The sequence below is a fragment of the Glandiceps talaboti genome, chromosome 23 (genome assembly GCF_964340395.1).
Source record: "Glandiceps talaboti chromosome 23, keGlaTala1.1, whole genome shotgun sequence".
Taxonomy (NCBI): Eukaryota; Metazoa; Hemichordata; class Enteropneusta; family Spengelidae; genus Glandiceps; species Glandiceps talaboti.
This window is the reverse complement of record NC_135571.1, coordinates 5239607-5263782: the sequence shown is the minus strand read 5'-3', so window position 1 is coordinate 5263782 and position 24176 is coordinate 5239607. Positions and strand designations below refer to the sequence as shown.

Below are 24176 nucleotides of genomic sequence, written 5' to 3'. Positions count from 1 at the left end.
TAACTGAGTTATTGTGAAGTTCCAGTGTACATTTGTAGTACATGGGTTGAGTTTTATGATAGCCAACACAAAGCCCAGAATCAGCTGTGATTAGATTTGATTTGATTCCGAGATATCACCCCATATCCAGAATCCATACTATACAGAAGTGAATACACAAATATTGAGGACAGTGACTTCGATTGTGTCAACTCTACCCGAACGTTCTTTTCATTTAGACAACTTCGTGATTTACCGCGTTTCATGATACACCCCAACATGAGAACATATCACTGACAAATTGAACCAGATTTGTGTGTGTCTGGATTGTAATTAATACTTATAATTTATGGAATACGCGGTCAGGAAATGATCAAAGTGTGTTGTGAATATTATTGAGGATGAAATTTCCAGAAATCGTTTGATTTCCTTCATCTGATAAAACACGTAAAAATGAAGAAACTTTTGGAACAATTCTACCACAAACAAGACCAAAGGTGAGTTATCAGTGAAAAATTCAAACAATTGCTTCCTTGTGTTTGTTTATTCCTGATTTAATTCTTTCTATATATTTATTTATGATGTCTATCTATGTATGTCCACTATATATGGTATTTGAATGTGATGACAACAAACTGCATGCGCCGCTTAAAAAGTGGACGCAACGATGGTCTCTTGAATGAGATCTGAATGATTCGATGAAGGATAGCGCTAGACTATTCAAAAAGTGACTGCAGTCCTAAAATATGTGCTCTAAGAACTCCACAGTGTAGTGCAATCCATGGTATCAAATCATCTCTTCACTCCAAAAACAAGATTACTTAATTAAGAGAGATGTTGAGATTCAATGCCGTAGATAGCACTAGACTATAAGAACTCCAGCATGTCTTGGGGAATCGTCTCTGTTTGCTATGGATCCTGGTACATAGGAACTTAGTCTGTAAGATCATGTGCAACATTTGTGCCATGCGTTCAGCCAGTGATAGGGCTGAACATAATAGTCTAGTTCCTATATAGTATCATTACGATTTACACCTCCATTCACACTTACTTAGAGACCACGTTGGAATGCAGACTTCGGCTGAACAACACAATATATACAAACTGTAAGACTAAGAATATCTTAGTCTAATACAAACTGTAAGAATGTGAATATGTAGACATGACATTCGTTTGTTTCTTACACTATCGGTGACTTACAAGTTTCTCTAAACCAGTATTAGATATAGTCTATATTCTAGTCATGTTCCAGTGAAGTTTGCCAACACGGTCTGTATAGGAACTAGACTACAATGCAGTGTTACCTGTTTAATATCATTAAAGAGGACAGCATTGATTTCACACCATTCTGTGATAAATGTTAAATGAAACATCACAAAATGAAAAATTTATAAAATTTACAACTACTGCCAGTACATCAATTCTTAGTGATATTATCAAAACATGTACAAAAAATTGATAATTTCAGCAACTATAAACTGTTATTAAAATTACTAAAATCATTATTATTGTTATGAAGGAATTCATGTATCAATACTCTTGGACTTGGTGCTTAGTCCTTCATCGAATCTCAAAATGATTCAATGCACCCAGACTTCGTGTCAAAGACATATGGTAACAGAAAGGAAAGTCGTGTGATAAGTTCTTTGTGTACAATAAGTAATAGTTGTAGAGACTGCTGTAAAAGAGCCTTGGGATGTTTTATTTGATATATCTACTTTGTGTAAAGGACTACTCTTGTGTTTATACTATCTCAAGAAGCTGTGAGATGGTAACACCAAGACAAGTTTCAGGGCTACTGATACAATAAGGTGTCATTTCTGTCGCCTTGTGTCTATAAATACTGTAAACTTGTACATTTTCACTAAGGACTTTGTTATTTCACTGGACAACAAAAACACAAAAAATGCCTTCTTGTACATGAATACAATGTAGCAGTACGGTAATTAGTAAAAGTATAGTCTTTGAGAACTAACTGAAGTCAACAAAAATGCAAAGTTTTCTAGTTGCAAAAATATCTAGGTTTACAGTGTCTTGAATAGTAGGTTATTTTGACACTTATATAGGTTCAAGTAGAGATCGATCTCAACACATTTCTCAATGATAATTAGGTTCATTCAGATGTTTGACCCATAAAGATCATAATTCACTGTCTACCACATTTCACCTGTTATTTGTAACCTCCTTCACTACTGGACATGTGGAAACAATAAATCAACACTCCAGTCAGCTTTCATGAAAATTTTAGTAAATTTGATCATTTTATACTCAAAATTTTGATATAAATTTATAAAAAAGAAATATAAAAATGATTCTAGTCTAAAATTATTCAAAATTTGAAAATAAATTTTAGAAAAACAAGAAATTTTGTTGAAAAAATTTTGGCGGGAAAAAATTATGGCTTTTTGTTGTACAGCAATGTTTGAAAATGGTGTCACTTATGTTTAAATTTTGAACTATGAATATGATTCTAATTTAAACTGAATTTGATTTTTGCCACAAAGTGACAGAAAAATGTTTATGAAGTATTTTAGAAGTACTACTCTGTCAAAAATCTCAATGTGCCAAATCTATCAGGTCAAGTAGTTAAATCAATTATTGATAATATCGGTATGTGGTAGAAAATTGTAGAGAATTACGATACTCCATACCTGTACATAGTTAGTGGTTGTAAACAAATCTTGACAGCACAAACAGTCTAGTCTACCAGAAAGTTGTACTTTGACAAAAAATTACAGAAAAAAAAACAAGAATTAATTTCTAGAGGGGAAATAATCTAAAAGAAAGGTAAAGTTTGACAAAAGTTATAGAAAAAAGTAGAATTTTTAAAATTAATTTTGGCGGGAAACTAATTGTGACATTTCATAAATCTTTATAAACCTAAGGTGATTAACCTGTAAAAAGTTTTAATACAGACTAGAGGTGTAGATTGTGGTTTTTGATATCTCAAGCCTACTTTTCTAATAGTATAGTGCCATAATGTGGCATCATACTCAAGATTTTTCTCGAGGAGATGATTTGATACCACAGGTAGATCAGGCCTACTTTTGAAACCAGAAAAGGTAGCTTTACTACTACTTGAGATCGTAAGACCACAAGTCTCTGGGTCAGAGGTCACAGACTTTGTTCACAAAACCATGAAAAATTAGTCTGTAGACTGCAATGTTTCTAGATATCATTATACACACATTAGCGAACATTGAAAAAATTTATAATATTCTGCATTTTGTTTTCAAAACTGAGAATATAGTCTCTGTTTACATGTAAACATGACAGGCTACATTGCACACTAAACTGAAAAATGTATTTCTTATTTTGTAGTGGAAAAGAAAACACGACAGTATGTAATCATTAATGTGTCAAGTGTAACTATTTTGTATAGAAATATGATGCATAATATAGACACAATAATATGCAAATTATAGTCTCTGGGAACGTCACCTGTTTATGATTACGACTCTGTACACATTAGCTTTTGTATCCATGAGCCATAGTCGTAGTCAGTCATTTAGCATCGTAAACAGGCTTCTGGGAACTACTTGCAGACTAAAAGTGTTCAGAATTTTGTAGTAGGAAAAATATCGTATTCATTATAGTTACATGCGGTATTTTATTTCGAAGCAGGTCATTTAACGTAGACTTGGTATCCGTGGCATCCATGCCCTCATAGTCTAGTCTATCCTTCATGGAATCTCAAATCTCTCTTTAGGGTTAGCGATGACAGCCTAGATATTGATGCCATGTTGGAATCCAGATTAATGCCCTCAGAGCAATGTTGGATACTAGAATGAAATTACATTGTTGTAGAGTATGGGATCTGAGTCATCCAATCCGTATACTGTGTTTGTCATGAAGAAAATAGTCTAGTGCTATCCATGGATCAAATTTCAAAATCTCTCTTTTTAAGAGATTATTTGAAACCACGGTAGCACCTACATGTAGACTATAAATATCTTAAATGTTTGCTGTTAATAAATTAGTGAAAATCAAGGAAAAATAATAAGGGGTGACCATAAAAACTTTTAAAATATAAGTTCAAAATGAAATAAGAAAATTTACTTATAAATTGAAACTCACTGAAAAATTAGACTCTGTGACCTAAAGGGTTGGGTGATTTAATGTACAACTTCCAGTGTATAAGTCGTGTCTAAACCTGTAGAAGATGTCACTGGGTTGCTCAAAACAAATTAGTGGTTCGGTCCGTGTACCATGATTTACAATATATTGTGATATAAAGATGCATAGATACCAACCCACTCAGTATGACCTGTCTGACCTTAGAGTGGCAGTCTTACAAAGGTTGAATACTGTTTCTACCAGTAGAAAATATCTCGGTCACAAAGTCCCATTAATAATTGAGACTGATAAATACCTGTGCAGAAACATCACGGTTATAAACCTCTGTCCTGTTTACAACACCACTAATTTAAATTGCTTTTGGCCGAATGCTCTGATGCACAAGAATGGCAAGGAAAATTTACAGTCATGATTTTTTTTTCACTGTCATCTGTTAAAGGGTAACTTATTTACTATCTGTGTGTCATCATTTGAAAGATGATAATGCTGTTATTGTATTGTCAATATCTCCACTCATTGTGGGTCGAAAGGGAGGGGTGTAGGCATTGTTTATTTTGCCACCATTGTCCTTAAAAGTCATAACATCTCCAGTCTTTTTTATTTGCCAGTTACAAGATGTTATTTACTATCTTTGTGACACTTCAGAGATGACAATGATTTTCATTGCATTACCAATATATCTCAACTCAGTGGTGGAGAGGGGGAGAAGGGGTGTTGTTGACTATGGTTTACTACCACTGTCATGTCATCTACTGTTTTTTTCTTCAAGAGTAAATTCAAACTTTGTACTGCACTAAAATACTTTGATAAATGCTATTGTAGCTTGCAACCTGTGTCATTAGGTCTTCTGCAGGGATATGAAGCCACTTGTTGTTTACGTTATGCATGTGTGACTTCAAAATATTGTCCCAGACAAGGAGGTAAAGTGTATCAGCCCATGTCTCTGTTTAGTAATGGTTGTGATGTTCTCATATAAATGGCTTCTTTGATTCCCCTGACAAACTATCTCATTCATAGTTTGTTAGAGGTTCATAGTACAGTGTAGTGCAGTACAATACTGAGTACTGTACAGTGCAGTACACATTACATTACAGTAATAGTACAGTACAACACAGTAACTGTACAGTGCCTCTGAACTCTACATTGTAGTGGCAACTGACGCTTTATGAATTCTCTGATTGATTGATTGATTGATTGATTGATTGATTGATTGATTGATTGAACTGAAAAGCTTTTTTTATTGTTTATCTCATGTGTGATGGAAACTTTGTCAGTTCATATTATTTTAATAATTAATAACTATTATGATGACTTAAAAAACGTGTTTAAATTGTGGATACTTCCTCATTTTAACACAAAATCCCTTTACATGGTATTGCAGTATACTGTTCATTTGTTGTCGTGGGTAACGGTAATGATACGGTTGCCATGAACACTGAGAATGATGCAGCTGTAGAGATTAGACTAAGTACTTGACAACCATACAATTAAAATGAAATTAGGCACTTAGTATGTCATATATACCATTCTTACAATGAGTATAGTGTTTAGTATAGTCTGAAATAGTAATACAGGAAATAGTAAATCATCATTTTCTGTCATAATCACCAGATATGTGTATATGGGGTGGTAGGTGGATGGATGGATGGATTATACTAGGTATGGGTGGGAGGGGAAGGGTTGGGATGGATGGGGTGGGTGGATGGATGGATGGACGGACAGATGGATGGATGGGTGGGTGGGTGGGTAGATGGATGGATGGACGGACAGATGGGTTGATTGATGGATGGATGGATGGATGGATGGATGGATGGGTGGGTAGATGGATGGATGGGAGGGGTTAGGAGGGATGGATGGGTTAATTCATGGATGGATGGAAGGACAGGTTGGTTGGTTGGTTGGATGGATGGATGGATGGATGGGTTGGTTGGTTGGTTGGTTGGTTGGTTGGTTGGTTAGTTGGTAATGGACAGACGGATGGATGGGTTGGTTGATTGATGGATGGATGGATGGATGGATAGATGGATGGAAGGTGGGTGGATGAATGGGTGATCAAATAAATGGGTGGTTGGTTAGTTGCAGTTGGTTGGTCAGTCAGATGATTTCATGGTGTGTTGGCATGTTGCTGAGGATGTATGTTTGAAATGATGGATGAATTAATACAAACAGAATGTAAACATTACAAGTATACATATCTGTTTCTCCATAATACCCATTGACAGTACCAACACTCAGTAATACAAATACCAAACGATACTTCTGTTTTTCTTTATCCCCTACAGTCCTGGTAGTCTAAGTGACCAAGAGGTAGAGTCTAAGTTCCAGGCATTGGCCTTGGCCTTCAAGACAGATAAGTTTACTCTGGAGAAGAGACTAGAATTACAACACAGACAACGAGATTTAGCTGAAGACAATGTCTACAGAGAAGTCAATCAACTCAAAGAAGCCTTGGTGGTAAGAAATACTGTCATTTCTTAGTAATCTTAGTGGTTAGAAACACTTTCATTTCTCGTGTAAAATATGATGCACAAATATGGTGATATTCAACGATTTATGCAAAAAGAAACTGTACTTTTAAAGTTATTGAGTGAAAAGTATCCTTATATTGAAACATTTGAAGCGTGGCAATTTCTTTTAGGTGAACATTTCAGTCACTGGAGTTTTTTTTTATTAAACGGGTTTGTTATATTAAAATGACTTAATTGTAATATTGTAGACTGAACAGTATTGAATTACATGTGTTTAAACATATTTGTGTAGCAGTACACATAGTATGGTGAAATATAGACAAAATTTATTTTTGGGTCCGCACCCAAAAATCAGCACCCCAGTGAATCACAATTTCAACTTATTACTATACTACTTATAGATAAAATAGACCTCTAATTAACATGTACAATGTCTAATTATTGGTATTTTAACAATTTTCAGTGAATATATTGTTGGTTGTCTGATCGAAAAAAATAATACCCAAGTTATAGCTAGTCTGTTTATAAGTACTAGAAAAACCACTCAAAACTGATATAAGGATCCCAACAAGGTTGCAGAAGCTTAAAAGTAAAATGTAGTCCTACAGGTACATTGTAGCCTTTGTAATTTACTTGATATCCCATGCTGTTGAATATTTTGAGTTGTAAAAAAGTAAAAGCAATAATTTCAAGAGTTTTTACTGTGTTGTATATTTATAGGCTTTGAATCCTATCTGTGTGGATGTAGAAACTAAAGATGTACTAGACAAACTAAAACACCATGTAGATATAATCCAGCAAACAGCTACTAGACTGTCAAGTAAAGCTGAAGTACACGGTGCTGTACAACAGGTTAGTACTTGTATGTAGCCAACAGACTTGGCTATCTGGCCTCAAAATGCTATTCACCTGTCAAGCCAGTATAGGCAAGTCTGTGGACTGATTCTTGTCTGCTATCTGAAAACTGATTTGAAGAGTGAGTGATACACACAACACACACACACACACACACACACACACACACACACACACACACACACACACACACACACACACACACACATACATACATAGACATACACACATACATACATACATACATACATACATACATACATACATACATACATACATACACGTACAGATGTACATTACACACATGCATACATGCAAGTATACAAACACGCACACACACACATATACATATACACATGCTTGGAATCAAACATAGCCTGCCTGAGCCACAACAGTACCTCTTATATTTTATAATTCTATTACAAGATGACTACAAAATATATAGAGAGAGATGTTGATAATAAAGATTATAATTGTTTTCAACCACTGAGCAGAGAGTCCACAACCACTGTCAGTCACCATCTGGGATTCCATATTAAATATTTAAACTATGCTGAGGTGGTAAGGAAGAGAAAGTGTGGGTCACCAAGATAGAAATGGGTTAGGTTTGAGACCCCTGATATATATAGCAATATGTATTTTGGTGATGTGTGGGGAACTGATTGACGTTCACTTTCTGTACTTTGTCATAGGAGGGACGAATGAACCATGCTGTAGAAGTTATGATAAACCATGTTGAAAACTTACGAAGACTTTATGAACGAGAGCATGCAGAGCTGGAAGATACTAAGTAAGTAGTAGCACCGTAGTTTACTACAGTTTCTCAGGTTTATTAATTGATAGATGTAATGTTGTACAGTGTTGAAAGTTTGCCTTCATCATCGGCAAAATTGTACACATGCAAGACTATGTGAAGGGCACTGTTTGCCTTTTTGCTAAGACTGGAGGTGTCTTTTCAGTCTCATGCAACATCATTGAGGGCGCTGTTTCCCATCAGCTCTGACTGTCTGGGGTGGAGTTAACTGAAAACTTACATTTTGGTGAGATTGAGGGCGCTGTTTTCTTTCAACGAGACTAAGCTACTATAATGTATTATACATTGATGAAACTTTATCATCATATCAGTGATTTATTAGTGAATCAAATATGATATTTCTGTCAAAATGTTATTCAAGTCAATTAACCAGCAATATTGATATTTTAAAATATAGTTAGTCTGGAATGACAAATCAAAAAGCATTAATGATGATGGTATTTACAGTTTTGACTCAAATACTCATGTTTTATTCTTCTAGAAAATTACTGACAGAAAACAGACTTCTACGGACATCTACAGGAGATGGTAAGTCAAAGTCAAAGTTAATTTTTGATAATGGATGATACACAATGTCACACAAGCTCAATAACTGAACTTCATTCATTTAGGGGGAGGGGGTCTGGCATCAATGCAATTGTTGAACTTCATTTTCGCACTTCTAACCAAATTTTGAAAACTTTCTCGCCTTCAACGATAACATGTTCTGTATTTACTACTGAGATGTTCATATTAAAGTTGATTAAAATTTACTTCTAATGTGATACACAGTGCTGTGTTTTCGGTAGTATTTTAATGTGTTTACCGTCATTTTTTTTACATTGTATCGATCATAGTGGTGTAACCGCAACAATTTTCATCATGGTTTACATCATATATAAATGTGTCGATGTTGCACTTGTGGTGAATGTTTGTTTAGGGGGAGGGGAAGGGAATTTTGTCCTAAACAAACAAAGTTCGTTTATTGAGATTGTGTGACATTGTGCGATTGTCCCTAAAGTTGATGGATGAATTAAAGTAGAGTATACCTTGGTAATAAAAATTGTAAACTTTGGAGAAATTTGAACAACTTTGATGTTCTAGGAAATCAGGCACATTGTGACTTAAGTCTGTTGAACTTGAAGTGACTTTGAGTTTATAAACTATAATTTGATGGTGAAATACTTGAAAGAATTTCACATGGTTAAAAAGTTTTCAAAAACTGTAGACCTGGAAATTTTTGCTATAAAGACTTATTTTCGCCTATTTCAATTTAAAAACAAAAACGTGAAACTAAGTAGTGACTAAAATGTCTTCATATATATGAACACAATGTACCAATTTGACACTTAGTCTTTGAGAACTAGCTGAAGACTGTAAAATCATCAACTATTCTAGCAGTGAAAATATTTATGTTTACAATATATGTTGTATTCATCTTGAAGAGTTCAACAAGATCATATTTTAAAAGTTATTAAGATGTGTTTATTATTGATCTTTTACAGATCTTGATAGTCGACTCAACAAACGATCTATGTCTGTGGCTGTTGGCAAGGTAGGACTATAGCTAGATATCTTATATAGACCATTTGACTGGAGGATTATCTATTGGTCCAACCTCTAGTTAAATGGTCTCTCCTCATCCTTAAAATTCTAACTTTTTCCGATTAACAAACTTTGTCAAACTTGCTTTGATAGTACTGCTATGATACGCTACTCACAGATAATAATTTGTGGTTGTGCTATTATGATTGGATTGTATGAAGTCTTCCTGGTCTGACAAACAAAGTCAAAACTTTTTTATGCTGACCTCGACATCATCATAGACACAAGTGTTGCATAAGAGTTTGTTACAGCATGGTTACTATGTGTTCCTAGAAACTGTTTTTCCGAGTCCAGAAGACCTAAGTTATCTAGAGAAGAAGTCAATGAAGATAATTTACAAGATATATGTCATGATATACCACAGCTGATGTCTTTCCCTTGACATGTGATGAACACCATCTTTCGCAGTATTTCGGAAACATGTATAGCTTAAACTGTCTATAGCTACTTACACTCACGATATCATACCTGGTATACTCGGCAATACATTAAAAAATGGCTTGAATCATTAACTAATTTCGCACCTCAATCATTTCAGTAAGTCTACTGATACTTCAGTAAATCAAGGATGTGGACAAAAATTGAGTGACATTTTTACTGGACCTTTAACGTATATTGCAATCTGTAGTCTAGATACTACCCACGGTTTTGAAGCTTAAGATCTCTCTTCATCCTGTCCAGCTCCACAAGAACTCATGAACCAAGTGTTGTTCATGCAGATGATGTTCACAACTGTGTGGGTAGCTTTGTTTGAATTTGAAGTGGCATCTCAGGACCTCGTTGAGCTAGACATGAAACGAGATTTGAAGCCACAGATAACCTCTAGACTAGACAATCTGAGACCATCACATGCACTCTCAGCATGCAAACATTTTGACACACTCTGATTGAAGCTAGCTGTGAACAAATATCTATAATTAAATGCTTGCTGTCATTTTCATGTTAAGTAATTTGCTATCTCTTCTCTGCCTGTTATTATCTTGGTGGCTGTATCTTTTATTTGCTACTGGTGTAGGGGTCAAGACGACGTGCTTCTGTTGCTACTTTCCTTGGCTTTGGTGGATCGGCAAATACAACTTCTTCTGTATCAGTAAGTAAAACTTATGCTTTCATGGTGTCTCAGCAGATCTTTTCCTCAATACTTAATTTTGGTTTGTTTGAAAAATAAGACTCCTTCACAGAAAGTGAAACTTATGCTATCATGGTGGCTGGTATCTCTTTCACTCATCTCTTCACTTCATTTCTGGCCACCATTTTTGTTATGTTCCACTTCAGAGCCTTTCCACATTATGTCAAAACACCCATTCTACTTGTCCAGTTCCCAGATTTATTCTACCAAATGTACTTCATTCAACTTAACCCCAACCCAACCTATCAATGCAACCCCTTTCCATTACATGGACATTCCATATTTCACAACACTCCATTCAAGTCAGCCCCCAACACAAAACATCCGCTTCCACCCATCTGTCCTAAATCACCCACTTCCACCCATCTGTCCTAGATCATCCGCTTCCACCCATCTGTCCTAGATCACCCACTTCCACCCATCTGTCCTAGATCCTTTATTTCCCAACATTCCATTTGACTTGGTCCAACATGATCAGACAAGTCTACTCAACTCAGCTCCACCTCCAATATTAGCATTCAACCACTTTCCAGTATTTCACACCACTTCATTCAACACAGCCCCCAACTCAAACCTTCCCATTCCACACAAGCTGTCCATCCTTTATATCAGGAATGTCATGTTAATTAACTCTGTGATCAGTATATGAGGAAGATTGTAAATAATACGTCAACATGGATTAAAAACAAATTTTTCACATCTATAATATAACTTTTGTGCAATGTAGACCTTTACCACATTCAGTGTATACCATATTCCAATTACCCACATTGCAGTTCAAAAGAGGTAGTATCATGTATTGTCACTCACCTTAGAGAAAACATGGGTGAAAAAGAACACTTGACTACATGTATATTCAGCAATGAACAACTCCAGTTCTTACTTTCCAATAGAAAACTTACTCTGGACAGCGCCCTCAATGACCAAATCACACAATCTTTTGTTTTTCAATAACTGGAATATGGTGTATTTACTGGAGAAAACAAGTTAATGTGTAGATTTACAGTCAAACTTTTCTGCATGTATGTGTGTTTGTGTATGTGTATATCTAATTTACAGCAAAGCAGCATGGTATCATGGCTAAAAGGTCGAATCATAAAGTCTTGTCAAAATATTTATGGTCACAAAGTTATTAAATATTCACAAGGTCTTTTTGGGCACAATACAACAATAGTTCATGCTAACTTGTCACGTTATGAGGAGGTGAAGCATCGCTGACCTCAACGCGTCTACAAACTTCAAAATCATTCTTACTTTTAAAACTGAAAAGTAAATGCAGTAAAAGATAAATCCATTGCTGTGATCAGTGATAGTTTACAATAAATTCATTCAGTTCCATATACCTATCATACATTTTATTATCATTTTCATTTGAATATATCTGTCAAGTATTAAAACAGCCAAATATTTTATATTCTCATCATATTATATTATAGTTATCATTGTTGTTAATCTGTTTTTCATGTTTCATTTAGATGAACATTTAGTATTGATAATTATGTGTTCTGTAGCTTCATCTATTTCAATTTGTTACTCTGTGTGTGTGTGTGGGGGGGGGGGGGGTTTACGTGTATGTGTGTCTGTATGTATGTGTGTGTGTGTTTGTATGTATTTGTGTGCATGTATGTGTATATATGTGTGTGTGTGTTTGTGTATGTGTTTGTGTGCATGTATGTGCATGTATATATATATATGTGTGTGCGTGTGTGTGTGCGTGTGCGTGTGTGACTGATATCACCAGAATGGTGATGCGTTGTGAGTGATTCCTGTTGTCATTTCAAATGGTAGCTATCATATCAGTAGATATACCCATAATACTAAGCATAGCTTGTACACATCTATACTAACACACTCTTATTTTGTTTCCATCATATATTGTTAGATATAACCATTATACTAATATTGTATATTTTCAGTGTTGTAAATATAACAAAATGTATATACGGTAACCATAGTAACATGCTAATATTGTGTTTAACAGAATTTGTAGTTTTCATAACAACAGACTATTCACATACTAACAGTGTTTTCATCATGTTGTAATTACCATAACAATTGTCTACTAACATACTAACATACTAACATTATGTGTTTTCACCGTATTGTAGTTGTCATCATCATCATCATCATGTCGTCCTGCAATGAGATCAACAATGAGTATAGATCCATTATCACAATCAATCAATTTACCTGTTACTATGTCAGAGGTGAGAATTTCACCACCATGTTTCCTTTATATGAAATACATAATTATAACTATTAAAAGTTCTCCATACAATTGACTTGAGAATGTATAAAAAGAATGCCTTTATTGATTTTACGATTGCAAGTATTTGAACAAAAATCTTCATTTTCCTCTTGTAACTCTTTGGCAAATTTTGGCAAATGTATTTAGTAAGTAACTACATACATTATTAAACAAGTCCTTGACCAATTTCTACTTTCACCATGATAAACAAGTCAATTTCTACTTTCACCATGATAAACAAGTCAATTTCTACTTTCACCATGATAAACAAGTCAATTTCTACTTTCACCGTTGATTCAGTATCGGAACAAACGGCCACCTCTCATGGCTAGTCAAAGCATTGATGTATCATCCTCCATGCTAACACCTAGATCAGCCAGCTATCCTAGACATCAACCAACTAATACAGAGGAGGTGAGATCTAAACAAACTAACAAACCTATCTGCACCCCCAACCTCAGTGTCTGACCTCTAAGACTTCTAGCTGGACCTCCACAACTTCTATCTTACTGCACAACCTCTAGCTGACCCCCACACATTTATGTGACCTCTTTGACCTATAATATCTGACCTCAAATACATCTAGCCATCTCTCACAACCTCAATCTGACCTCTAGCCGACCCCCACACATTTATGTGACCTCTGTAACCTATATCTGACCTCAAAGACCTCTAGCCATCTCTCACAACCTCAATCTGACCTCTAGCCGACCCCCACATATTTATGTGACCTATAATATCTGACCTCAAAGACCTCTAGCCATCTCTCACAACCTCAATCTGACCTCTAGCTGACCCTACAACATGTATCTGACATCCATGCCCTCAATTGACCCCAAAGACTGCTAGCTGTCCCCACAACCTCTATCTGACCTCAAAGACTTCTAGCCAACCTCCACGTCTTCTATCTGACCCATGACCTCTACCTGAGTCCCTTGACCTCCATGACCTTTGAGCCATGATGTCATGTGTGCATGCAAATTTGTTCCTTACCCTCATTATAGTAGTTTATATATGATATTTATCATATTTTTATGTCCTAAGTATTTGTTGTGTATGTCCAAAGTTACTGTTCTTACGTTGTCTTGATTCTAAATAGTTTGTTTTAAAGGACTTCTAAAAATATTGTAAATGTATAAACCTGTATTTTGTGGAATTGTAATATCTTTGATGTATTCTAAGCTTTTGTCATAAATAAGACTTTGGAAGACAGTCTCATTTAAAGTCCTTCAGAGTGCAAAATTAACAAATAATAGAGTTCTTACCAATCAGTATAATCTGTGACGTTTCAAATCACAATTCTTTGACAAAAGGCGTGGCCAAGATAATTGTGGGCCATGTGCCCGATGAATATCTGTGTACTGAAAAAATAGAACGCTATGCCGTATAAAGTAACATCAGTAAATTATCGTTACATTCTTGTTCACCTCTTGGACAGCGACACCCTTCATTGTACCATTCTGAAAATTATTCGAAATCAATTTCACACAACCAGAAATGCGAAAGCATTACCCAAATGCTTTTTAACTTGATCGCGTATCTTTGTTCTCTGATTGCTGCCACTAGATGGCGCTAGCCTTTTTATGGCACATTGCAGTATATTCCAAATCTACCTATCTTGTAAATATAGTATTTGAGATATAATATTTGATTGCCTAGTAGTTGCTGTCAGCGGTACAAAATGGACTTTTCACGATTCATCTACCAAAGTCTTTAATTTTATGTATAAGAACAAATAAATCTTGTATTTTTTGTTTGCACGCTTTACTAACTCTCGTTGATTTTAACCTCTAACATAGCCCTTACCTGGCAGTTCTAGTCGCAGTAGGCTTGACTCATTGCAGCCTTCTCTTAGCTTTGATGAGGTGATAATTAGTTTATATTATTTTTTGTTCTTTGTAATTTTATATTAAATCACTATTTATATCTGTTGTGTACTTACTGGATGTCTTGCAGATAGTGTCTTACTATTTATTTCAATTAATAATCTTTAAATTAACGTCTTTGTAATTTTATTTCTTTGGTAAACTTTCTTTTCTGTCTTTTTTAGATGTAATGTGGTGTAGTGTAGTACAGACTAGCACTGTAGTGCAGTTATCATGCCAGTATGTTGTACTGTACTGTACTGTATTGCATTTTACTGTACTGTACCGTATTGCATTGCACTGTACTGTTCTGTGCTGTACTGTACTGCATTGTACTGTACTGTGTATGGTACTGTATTGTAATGTAATATAATGTAATGTAATGTAATGTACAGTACTGCACTGTAGTATACTGCATTTTAGTGTACTGTACTGTAATGTAACAATGTAATGTAATGGTACTTTATGGTACTGTATCCAACTGTAATGTAATGTGCTGTACTGTACCGTGCTGTACTGTAGTGTACCATACTTTACTGTGCTGTGCTGTGCTGTACTGTGCTGTACTTAACTGTACTGTACTATACTGTACTGTATTATACTGTATTGTACTATACTGTGATTAACTGTACTGATCGGGACAATGATGCAATGTTGCATATAGCATAACAACTGGTATCACTACAGTACAGTGTACTTTACTCTAGTTAAACTATGGTTATAAAAACAGCGCCATAGCTGTAGTATATCTATTCAGGTAGTTCAACTTGTTCTCGTGTCTATTTGGTGTATTTTATCTCTGAAGATGAAAAATATGATATCATATTATCATAATATTACGAGAATGAATGTTCATGCACTCTGAGTTCATTGTATGCAATGAAAATTTCCACTGAGAGTCAAAAAAAAATTCCATTTGGAAGCGATTCCCAAACTTTCGCTGACATATCGTCAGCATCATCATAGGTGTACTAGTACTACAGTGGGCTGTTCATCAAAAAAATCATTCGAGGGTAGAGATTTTCATTTTAAATCATATTATTGATATACCCAAAAACTATCTGTTGTCTTATACTCTGTAATATTTTAACTTGCCAGCATGTGGTAACCGTTGTATTATAAATAATATCTTGTGCATTATTAGATATATATTTTATGTTGACACATCATAACAGATAAATCTACAAATGTGACAACTTGCAAAGCATATTAGCGGAACTTTTATCAACAGAAAAACCTTTGTGGACATTCAGCAAAAATAAATCTAGTACCAAACGCATATGACTATAGTATCTATCTGTGTTTTACATATGCAGGGTTCTCACCAAACATGTATGAGTGCTGGTCAGTTAGTGATATCCATGCACATGAAGTGTGATATGTAAATGATATTTATAGATTCAAATTTGTTTACAATTTTACTGTGAGTACCCACAGTGGCACATCATGGGGTAATGTTATATATACAACCTGCAAAAAAACACCGGTGCATTTGCTTGAATCAAGTGAGCTAAACAAACACTTCTCACAACAACAAAATTAGGTAAAAACAATAATCCAACTGATACATGAACAACATTGGGTGCCTCTGATGTAGGGTCAGACGACACTTTTATCAGTTTTGTTTATATCTGTAGAAGTTCTAATGTAGTAGCTAACAATCGTACTCAATTTTTAAAACATGTAGCGTTCTATCAGTAAACAGAGTCATGGGATATCCGGGCTACTGTGGTGTTTATGCTTTGATAAGTTACTGACACTAATTATATCGTATGTCTTTGCATGGACCTTGTCTCATTCTGCTTACCACAATCAAGCAAAAGCACTGGAGTTCCTTGCAAGCTGTTTATGTTTATCCGAAACAGTACATTTCTTAAAATATACATTGTCGAGTGACTTCATGTAATTCCGTGTACATGGAACAATCATACACTCATTTTCATACTGGTATGTAACAATCTATTCAGCATTGCACTGCAGTACAAACACCAATATTATGTTTGTGTGTTCTGCAGTGCAAATACTGGTAACATGTATGCACCAATGCAAATAATAACTGCTGCATAAATTAAACGTCATATGAATTGAAATTTTGACCTTGACTCTGTTATTTAGGATGCCAAAGCTCGATTTGCACAAGCAGTGACAACTACAGCTCTTAGAAACAAAGTATCAGGTCTGTTTGCGGGAGGACGACGAGCTTCAGCTGCTCCAGATTTCAGATCGCTGACAGATAAACAAAACAGCCTTCCAGAAGAAGACAAGACGTATATCCCTAAAAGGTTGGTATCATCCTTCTGTTTTTGAATAGTACTACGGTACTGCCGAGTACTACTGCTGACATCAGACCGTTGATGAATGGAACCTGTTACAAACAGGGAAAGTAAACAAATGAATTGTATTAATAACACTTGACACAGCATTTTGGAGCAGCAGAGACTTGTATAATATTTCATGGTTTGATAACAGTTTTATGGCCTCTGTGCATGAGGTGAGATTTGTTTGTGAATGTGAACTATTATGTAAAGAGACTATACAACTGTTCTTATCAAATGATGAAATGTAAGACAAGTCTTTGTACTTCCAACATGCTGTGCCAAGTGTTATTAATCCAATTCAGTTGTTTACTTTCCCTGTTTGTAACAGGTTTTGTCTGTCAACGGTCTGATGTAAGCAGTTGTATATCATCACAACTTCTGTGAGCCTCGGTGCCATGATGGTCAGAGTAACTGGCTTGTAATGTGTGTGTTATTACTCTCCAATGTCACTACACCAAGACCCAGACTGAGTGTGATCAGAAAGACTTGCTATGTTCTAATGATATACATTTCATATTTCATATTTAGTTCATCTACACCAAACACACCCACTACACCAAGACCCAGACTGAGTCTAGGAGCTGCAGCTAGTATGGTCAGAAGTGGACAAACATCACCAACTGCTGACAAAAAAGTAGATACAGCTGTAAAAGAAGAAGAGGTTTTCCAAAAAGGGTAAGTGAAAAAATAACATAAATAACGGTATTCTTGTATGTCAGTTTTAGTACATATAATAGCTATAGGAGAAATAAATATGTGGCCAGGATGATATTCCAAATTGTAATAAAGGCTAGCTCTGTAGTGTGATTTCTTGGACACAATTTCCAGGCTTCATGAAGTTACTGTGAATTTTCTTTTGAACTACCTAATATATGATGTATGTTTTGTATGCATCTATAATTTCACCAACTGTCTTCCGTGGATTACATAAGTATAGTTATTATTCCACAATATTTTTCTTCATTCAACCATGGAAAATAAAATATGAATGACCTAAGGGGCCTTGTCAATACAAGTCACTAGACAAGTAGTGACAAGGCCCCATATGTCACTGTAATCTTTCGGAATAATATAATGATATTACCTCAAGCATAATTTATGAAAAATTTGGAAAAACAATGACAATTTGGAATGTTTTGACTCGTATTGCGAACACCACAGAACCAGAGATGTAGACATAAGTTGTCATGATGTAAAACTACCAGGATATATAATCCATATTTTCTGTTAAGAGGTAATAACTTGGCTTGTGAAGGGTATAATGTTCATTACACGTTTTCGTAAGATCTCTAATAACACAATATAATTGTTGTGTTACAGTTTTGAACAAGGTGCAAGAACACAAGTATCTAGAGATCTTGATGACCTTAGAGAACAACAAAAAGTATTTTGTGATAACTTAGAGGAACTAATGGACAGTGCTGACCAAGAACTAGAAAATGAACAGTAAGTATATACAAAACAACTTGTCTGGAGGAAAAGTCTAGTCAGACTTATTTCTGCCTTTACTATACTTGTAAAGAAGCACTCCTGCACTTGACACTTGACTATTTTTGGTATTCTTTTTGGTGTTTCCTGCAAGGGTTTATGGGAAAACCTCTCGTGATGACATCATTCCTGCAAGGGTTTATGGGAAAACCTCTAGTGATGACATCATTCCTGCAAGGGTTTATGGGAAAACCACTAGTGATGACATCATTCCTTCAAGGGTTTATGGGATAACCTTGTGATGACATCATTCCTGCAAGGGTTTATGGGAAAACCACTAGTGATGACATCATTTCTGCAAGGGTTTATGGGAAAACCACTAGTGATGACATCATTCCTTCAAGGGTTTATGGGATAACCTCGTGATGACATCACATTTACTGCAATCTCTTTGTGTTGACACTTTGTATCTGTATTTTTGCTGTAGGGAAGAAGAGGAAGAACATAAAACATGGCTATGGTCAAGAGAATGGGACAAGACAACTAAAATACTGAGAATTACAGTCGCTACCCTTGTCTTTGTTGCTGCACTATTCAGTTTACTATTTACAATATTACCTTTAGAATCATGTGACAGAAGGAACTCAATCCCTGTCTCATGGACCTCAATAACGGAACTCTTTTGGCCATACACATCAATAAGGCACCAGTCACCACCACCCCAATGAAGTGCTATAGTGTGAGAATTTTCCGCCAGAGTGTGTCTTGTTTTAGGGTCTTCAGCCCTGTACAGATGCCTACTAAAGAATTGGGAATGTGGTGTTAAGAAATTGAAGTGACTGAAATGGAAGGTTGATACTATTTAAAGAGTAATTGATGAAGGAAGATGTGTATAATGTGTTTTGTCCGAGGATGCAAAGACGCTCTTGAGAAGACTTGGCACCCCTGATAATTACCCTGTATTGGGAAAAAACTTGGAACTGTTCATTGTATCAGGGGAAGCTAAGAAATACATGAGGGCTCAGCACCTTATTGGCTACATTGTAGTTGGACAAAGGTGGAACTGTGTACCACTGAAATTATGGGATGGCTTAAATGATTATATATGCAGCAGGTCTGTGATATTTGAGTGACAATCAGCAAATGAGGAGTATCATGGAATTGCACTCTAAACTGTGATTGTGACCAGTGCGGAGAAGTGACTGTAAGGACACTAAGTTGTACAGAAGAATTCAAAGTTGGAGTAATATACTGTCTGGCCTTAATGTAATGACCAGCTGGTCTAACAGGAATGAGAGCATGGAGAAAAATTTGAAAATGTACAGAATGAAAATATTATGGTCTTCAAGAAACCCTGTCTCTAATATTACTGACTGCACTTAATGTTAATGACCAGCTGATCTGTTAGGATTATCAACTTGGAGATAAATTTCAACTCATTCAAAGAGATGATATGATGGTCTTTAAGAAACTCTGACTGAACTTCATGTTATTGCTGGCTTATCAAATTCAAAGATGTCAAAGTTCCTAAACATGAAAAGTTTACAGGATATTGTCAAATAGGGAGAAAATATTGCTTGAACAGGACAGTCAAAAAGACAATTAGCTGGCTGGTCTATGCACTTCAAGGTAACAAAAATTGAACATATGATTGCATATCAGTGGACTGTGAAACGCAGGAAAAACACAGCAACCCACAAACACAAGACTTACTTATATGCTCCTCAACATGTGATGGTGAACTGAACATTTCTTCTCTAATGGAGAATGGAACTTCGCTTCAAAACATAATTCAGAGAAATTTCAAAGTTTCAAGGTTGTTCATGACTAACTGTATTTTTGAATCACATATTTGTCAAGTTATACAAACTTCTGGTGTTTATCTAGCAATGAATCCTTCATTGTAGAATAAAAATGGCCATGTTTACCACCCACCTGATCATATCAGCCACCTTTGAATATTTATACATGGTGAGTTTTGGGTAATGATACACTTCAAGCTTGATGTTCAACCAGTTAATATACTATGTAAGTTGAGGAAAAATATTTTATTTTAATCATACCTATACAGTCATAGGTCAACTCAGGTCAGGATATTTCCATATTTTGTGCATCATTTATTTCCAACTTGTGCTAGTAGTGTTTGTTTGAGCAGATGAATTTTTACAGACCTGTTTCTTAGAATACATGGCTTCTGTGAAGTTCATAACATACAGTAAACTGACACCACTTGAGTGAAAGTTTTTTTTTTTGTTTTTTTTTTTTTTTGTTTTTTTTGTTTTTGTTTTTGTTTTTTGTTTTGTTTTGTTTTTTTTGGGGGGGGGGGTGATTATGAGTTATTCTCCCTCCTCCAAGCTACTTATTCACACCAAAAGAACTCTAAATCGAAGTTATTAGCCCACCATTCAAGCGTCTACACCTATAGTTGTAGGGCCAATCTTTCAGCTGGACACTAAAGCTTTGACCTTCATGATCAAGGTCAAACAGTAAATTGTTCGATAACTGGAAGTTTTATACCATGAGACTACACTTAATGTGTGTACACCCACATTGTTAGAGATACACGTAATATGCAGACTTTGACCTTGACCTTGATTTCATATTGGTTGAAATTTGCACAATAACTTTGCCATACATCAAACTAGTCAGGGACATGTCTTCTATGAAGACTTGTTTCATAAAACGATGCATATAAAACAGATGAAATGAAAGCAGAACAGGAAAGGATTAGACCATGAGATACGTAGTGTCACTGTGCCCTCAACAGTCTCGATCTCTGGTGAAACGCATTGGCTGATGCATGAGGGCGCTATGACACAGCATGCCATACAGAATAGAAAAGAATAAGAAATTTGTTAACATTTAAGGTTTGTTCAAAAATGGAAATGCCCAAATCATACAGATATTGGTGCTTATAATGACCAGTTTCCTTTGGAATATTATAATTGAAATCTTTTAAGCTACATTATGCAGTATATTTTACCTCAAATTTTGTTTTCATTGAGACATGATATAGGACTCTTCAAGAGATACCAGACATTTGGTTTTTTCAGTTATTAAGTACCAAGTTATGCAACATTTGAATGGGTTGTAATATTATAAAAATCATCATAATAGATATCCTTAAACACGTTCATCAGGATGGTAAAACATACTTATAATAGGTTCTTATACCACGACTAATGGTTCTTATTTCTTCTTGGTCATGGTACAAGAATGTATTATTATTATTATTATTATCAAAATGGATGTTTAGTCAATTTATTTTCTTATTTTAGATTTTTGGGGGAGATTGTACCAATAGGAACTATAGGAACATTATATGTATTTCCACAACTCATTTCAAAATCAGTCATTTTATGTTATTATAAACTCCTCAAGATAGATATGTCTTGTTTCTCTTTTTGGAGCTATTTTCAGAAAATTGTTGAAATTACAGATACTGACCCTGTCCCATACGAAAGGAAAAGTGTGATTTTTTTTCACAACATTTCTGAGTGTAAAATGTTATATTAGTACAAGACCACCATAATGAAGGTTTAATGATCTTACCAAATGTGTTTTTAAAGCATTTCCATGGCAACTGCTTGTGTATTGCTTCTCATACCGATCCTGTTCAGACTATTGAAAAGATTTCATATCTTTTCACAACTCATTTCACTTTCAAATTATGTTACATTATTACAAGATCATCAGAATGGGTGTTAAGTCAACTTGCTTTCATATTTTTGAGCTTACGTTGGAGATTACATTCTTTTGTATTATTGATCCTGTCCAAACTGTTGGAAGCATGGCACATCCTTTCACAGCTCATTCCAAAAACAATTGTAATATATTATCATCAGACCATAAAATAGGTTTTAGATGTAACTTGCTCAATTTATATTAGAAGAATTTTGTTTGAAGGTTGTTTAAGTATTCCAACAGACATCAACCCTGTCCGGACTATAGGAAACATCTGATAATTTATCACAACTCCTGCTTCAAAATCAAATATTTCATATTATCAGAACATCATAAGAATGGATGATTATATGCTGTTTCTTGAGATTTTGTTGTGAGATAGTTTGTGTCACTTCTAACACTGACCCTGTCCGGACTATAGTAAACATCAAATATCTCTTTGCAACTCTTGTTTCAAAATCAATTAAAATTTTCACACCATATTATTAGTTCAGCGTATTTGGAAATGAAATAGTGCAATTCATGATAATTTACAAATCGCTTGACAATTCCTCAACAAATTTCTTTACACCTACTAAATAGAATTTGAGATATCAAGTGGTGTTTAGAAATGGATTACCTTTCAGTTGCTGTGATCACAACTCCATTATGTTTCTTTACAGAAATTAAAATCAATAAGATATATCGATAACATAAGGTATAGAATAAGCAATAAGTTAATATTATTTGGTGTAACCAAGTTATTAGTGTTAATAATTCAAACTAATATAGCATAAATAATTTACAAACATTTCAAACAAACTGACTAATTTGGGCTAACTTTTTAGCAGAGTTAACATTATTTAAGTTCATCTTTTTCAAACTTGTGGTATATGTTAACACTGTGTAGTATTTAAACTTTAACCAAATAGGCAGTAAATATGAATGCAACTGTAAAGATAATATAAATAACATTGAATTATAAATCTCTGTAAATATAAAAATGACTATAAATTTTTGATCACCTGTATTTCAAACAAAGAGTTTGGGCATTAATTCCCTACATATGTCCAGACAACGAACTATGCAGTTTTATACTCACGAAGTGTCCTATCTACTCCCTTGAAATGTTTGTTGTATGTAATTCTGTCTTGAGTCTTTGTATGTAAAATGAATGTCTACAGAATTTCTGTTTTGAGTATGAGGTTTTTCATGTTATGTATTACTTTTTAGAACTGTATTAAATATTAAAAAATATGTTGGAAAATTCTGTCATTGCTTTATATATTCTTGAATACCTTATGTTCTAGGTGTCCTCCATGAACAAGTACTTTTATAGTTTGGATGTAATTCTCTTGTATACGTGTGTGTGTGTGTGTGTGTGTGTGTGTGTGTGTGTGTGTATACATGTGTGTGTGTGTAATATGTATGTATTTATGGGTATATGTGTATTATGTATGTATGTATGTATGTATGTATGCATGTATGTATGTGTCTATACGTATGTACGTACATACATATGTATGTATGTAATATGTATGTATTGTATGTATGTATGTATGTATTTATGTGTGTATGTTGTATGTGTGTACGTACGTACATGTACGTATATGTATGTATGTATGTGTGTATGTATGCATACATTGTATATTCAAATATGCCTAGCAGCAAGGCCATTCCCACATTCTCATCACCACCAGCCATCATGATGATGTACGTCTCTCTCCCCCCCCCCCCCCATGGTTGTA

At 34.9% G+C, this 24176-nt stretch overlaps 2 protein-coding genes across 2 annotated transcripts in view; one reads left to right on the top strand and one right to left on the bottom strand.

Annotated features, from left to right (window-relative positions):
• The window catches only part of LOC144452794 (uncharacterized), a 106039-nt gene extending 85045 nt beyond the window's left edge, over positions 1-20994 (top strand). Inside the window, exons 11-19 of the mRNA XM_078143950.1 lie at positions 6339-6510; positions 7245-7376; positions 8072-8169; positions 8675-8721; positions 9678-9727; positions 17135-17301; positions 17866-18012; positions 18658-18783; positions 19253-20994. Coding sequence (XP_078000076.1) covers positions 6339-6510; positions 7245-7376; positions 8072-8169; positions 8675-8721; positions 9678-9727; positions 17135-17301; positions 17866-18012; positions 18658-18783; positions 19253-19493 — 1180 coding nt within the window. The 3' untranslated portion in view covers positions 19494-20994. The remainder of the gene's footprint in view (positions 1-6338; positions 6511-7244; positions 7377-8071; positions 8170-8674; positions 8722-9677; positions 9728-17134; positions 17302-17865; positions 18013-18657; positions 18784-19252) is intronic.
• The window catches only part of LOC144452852 (large ribosomal subunit protein uL1-like), a 418633-nt gene that overhangs the window by 210691 nt on the left and 183766 nt on the right, over positions 1-24176 (bottom strand). The gene's annotated exons all lie outside the window — the stretch shown is intronic.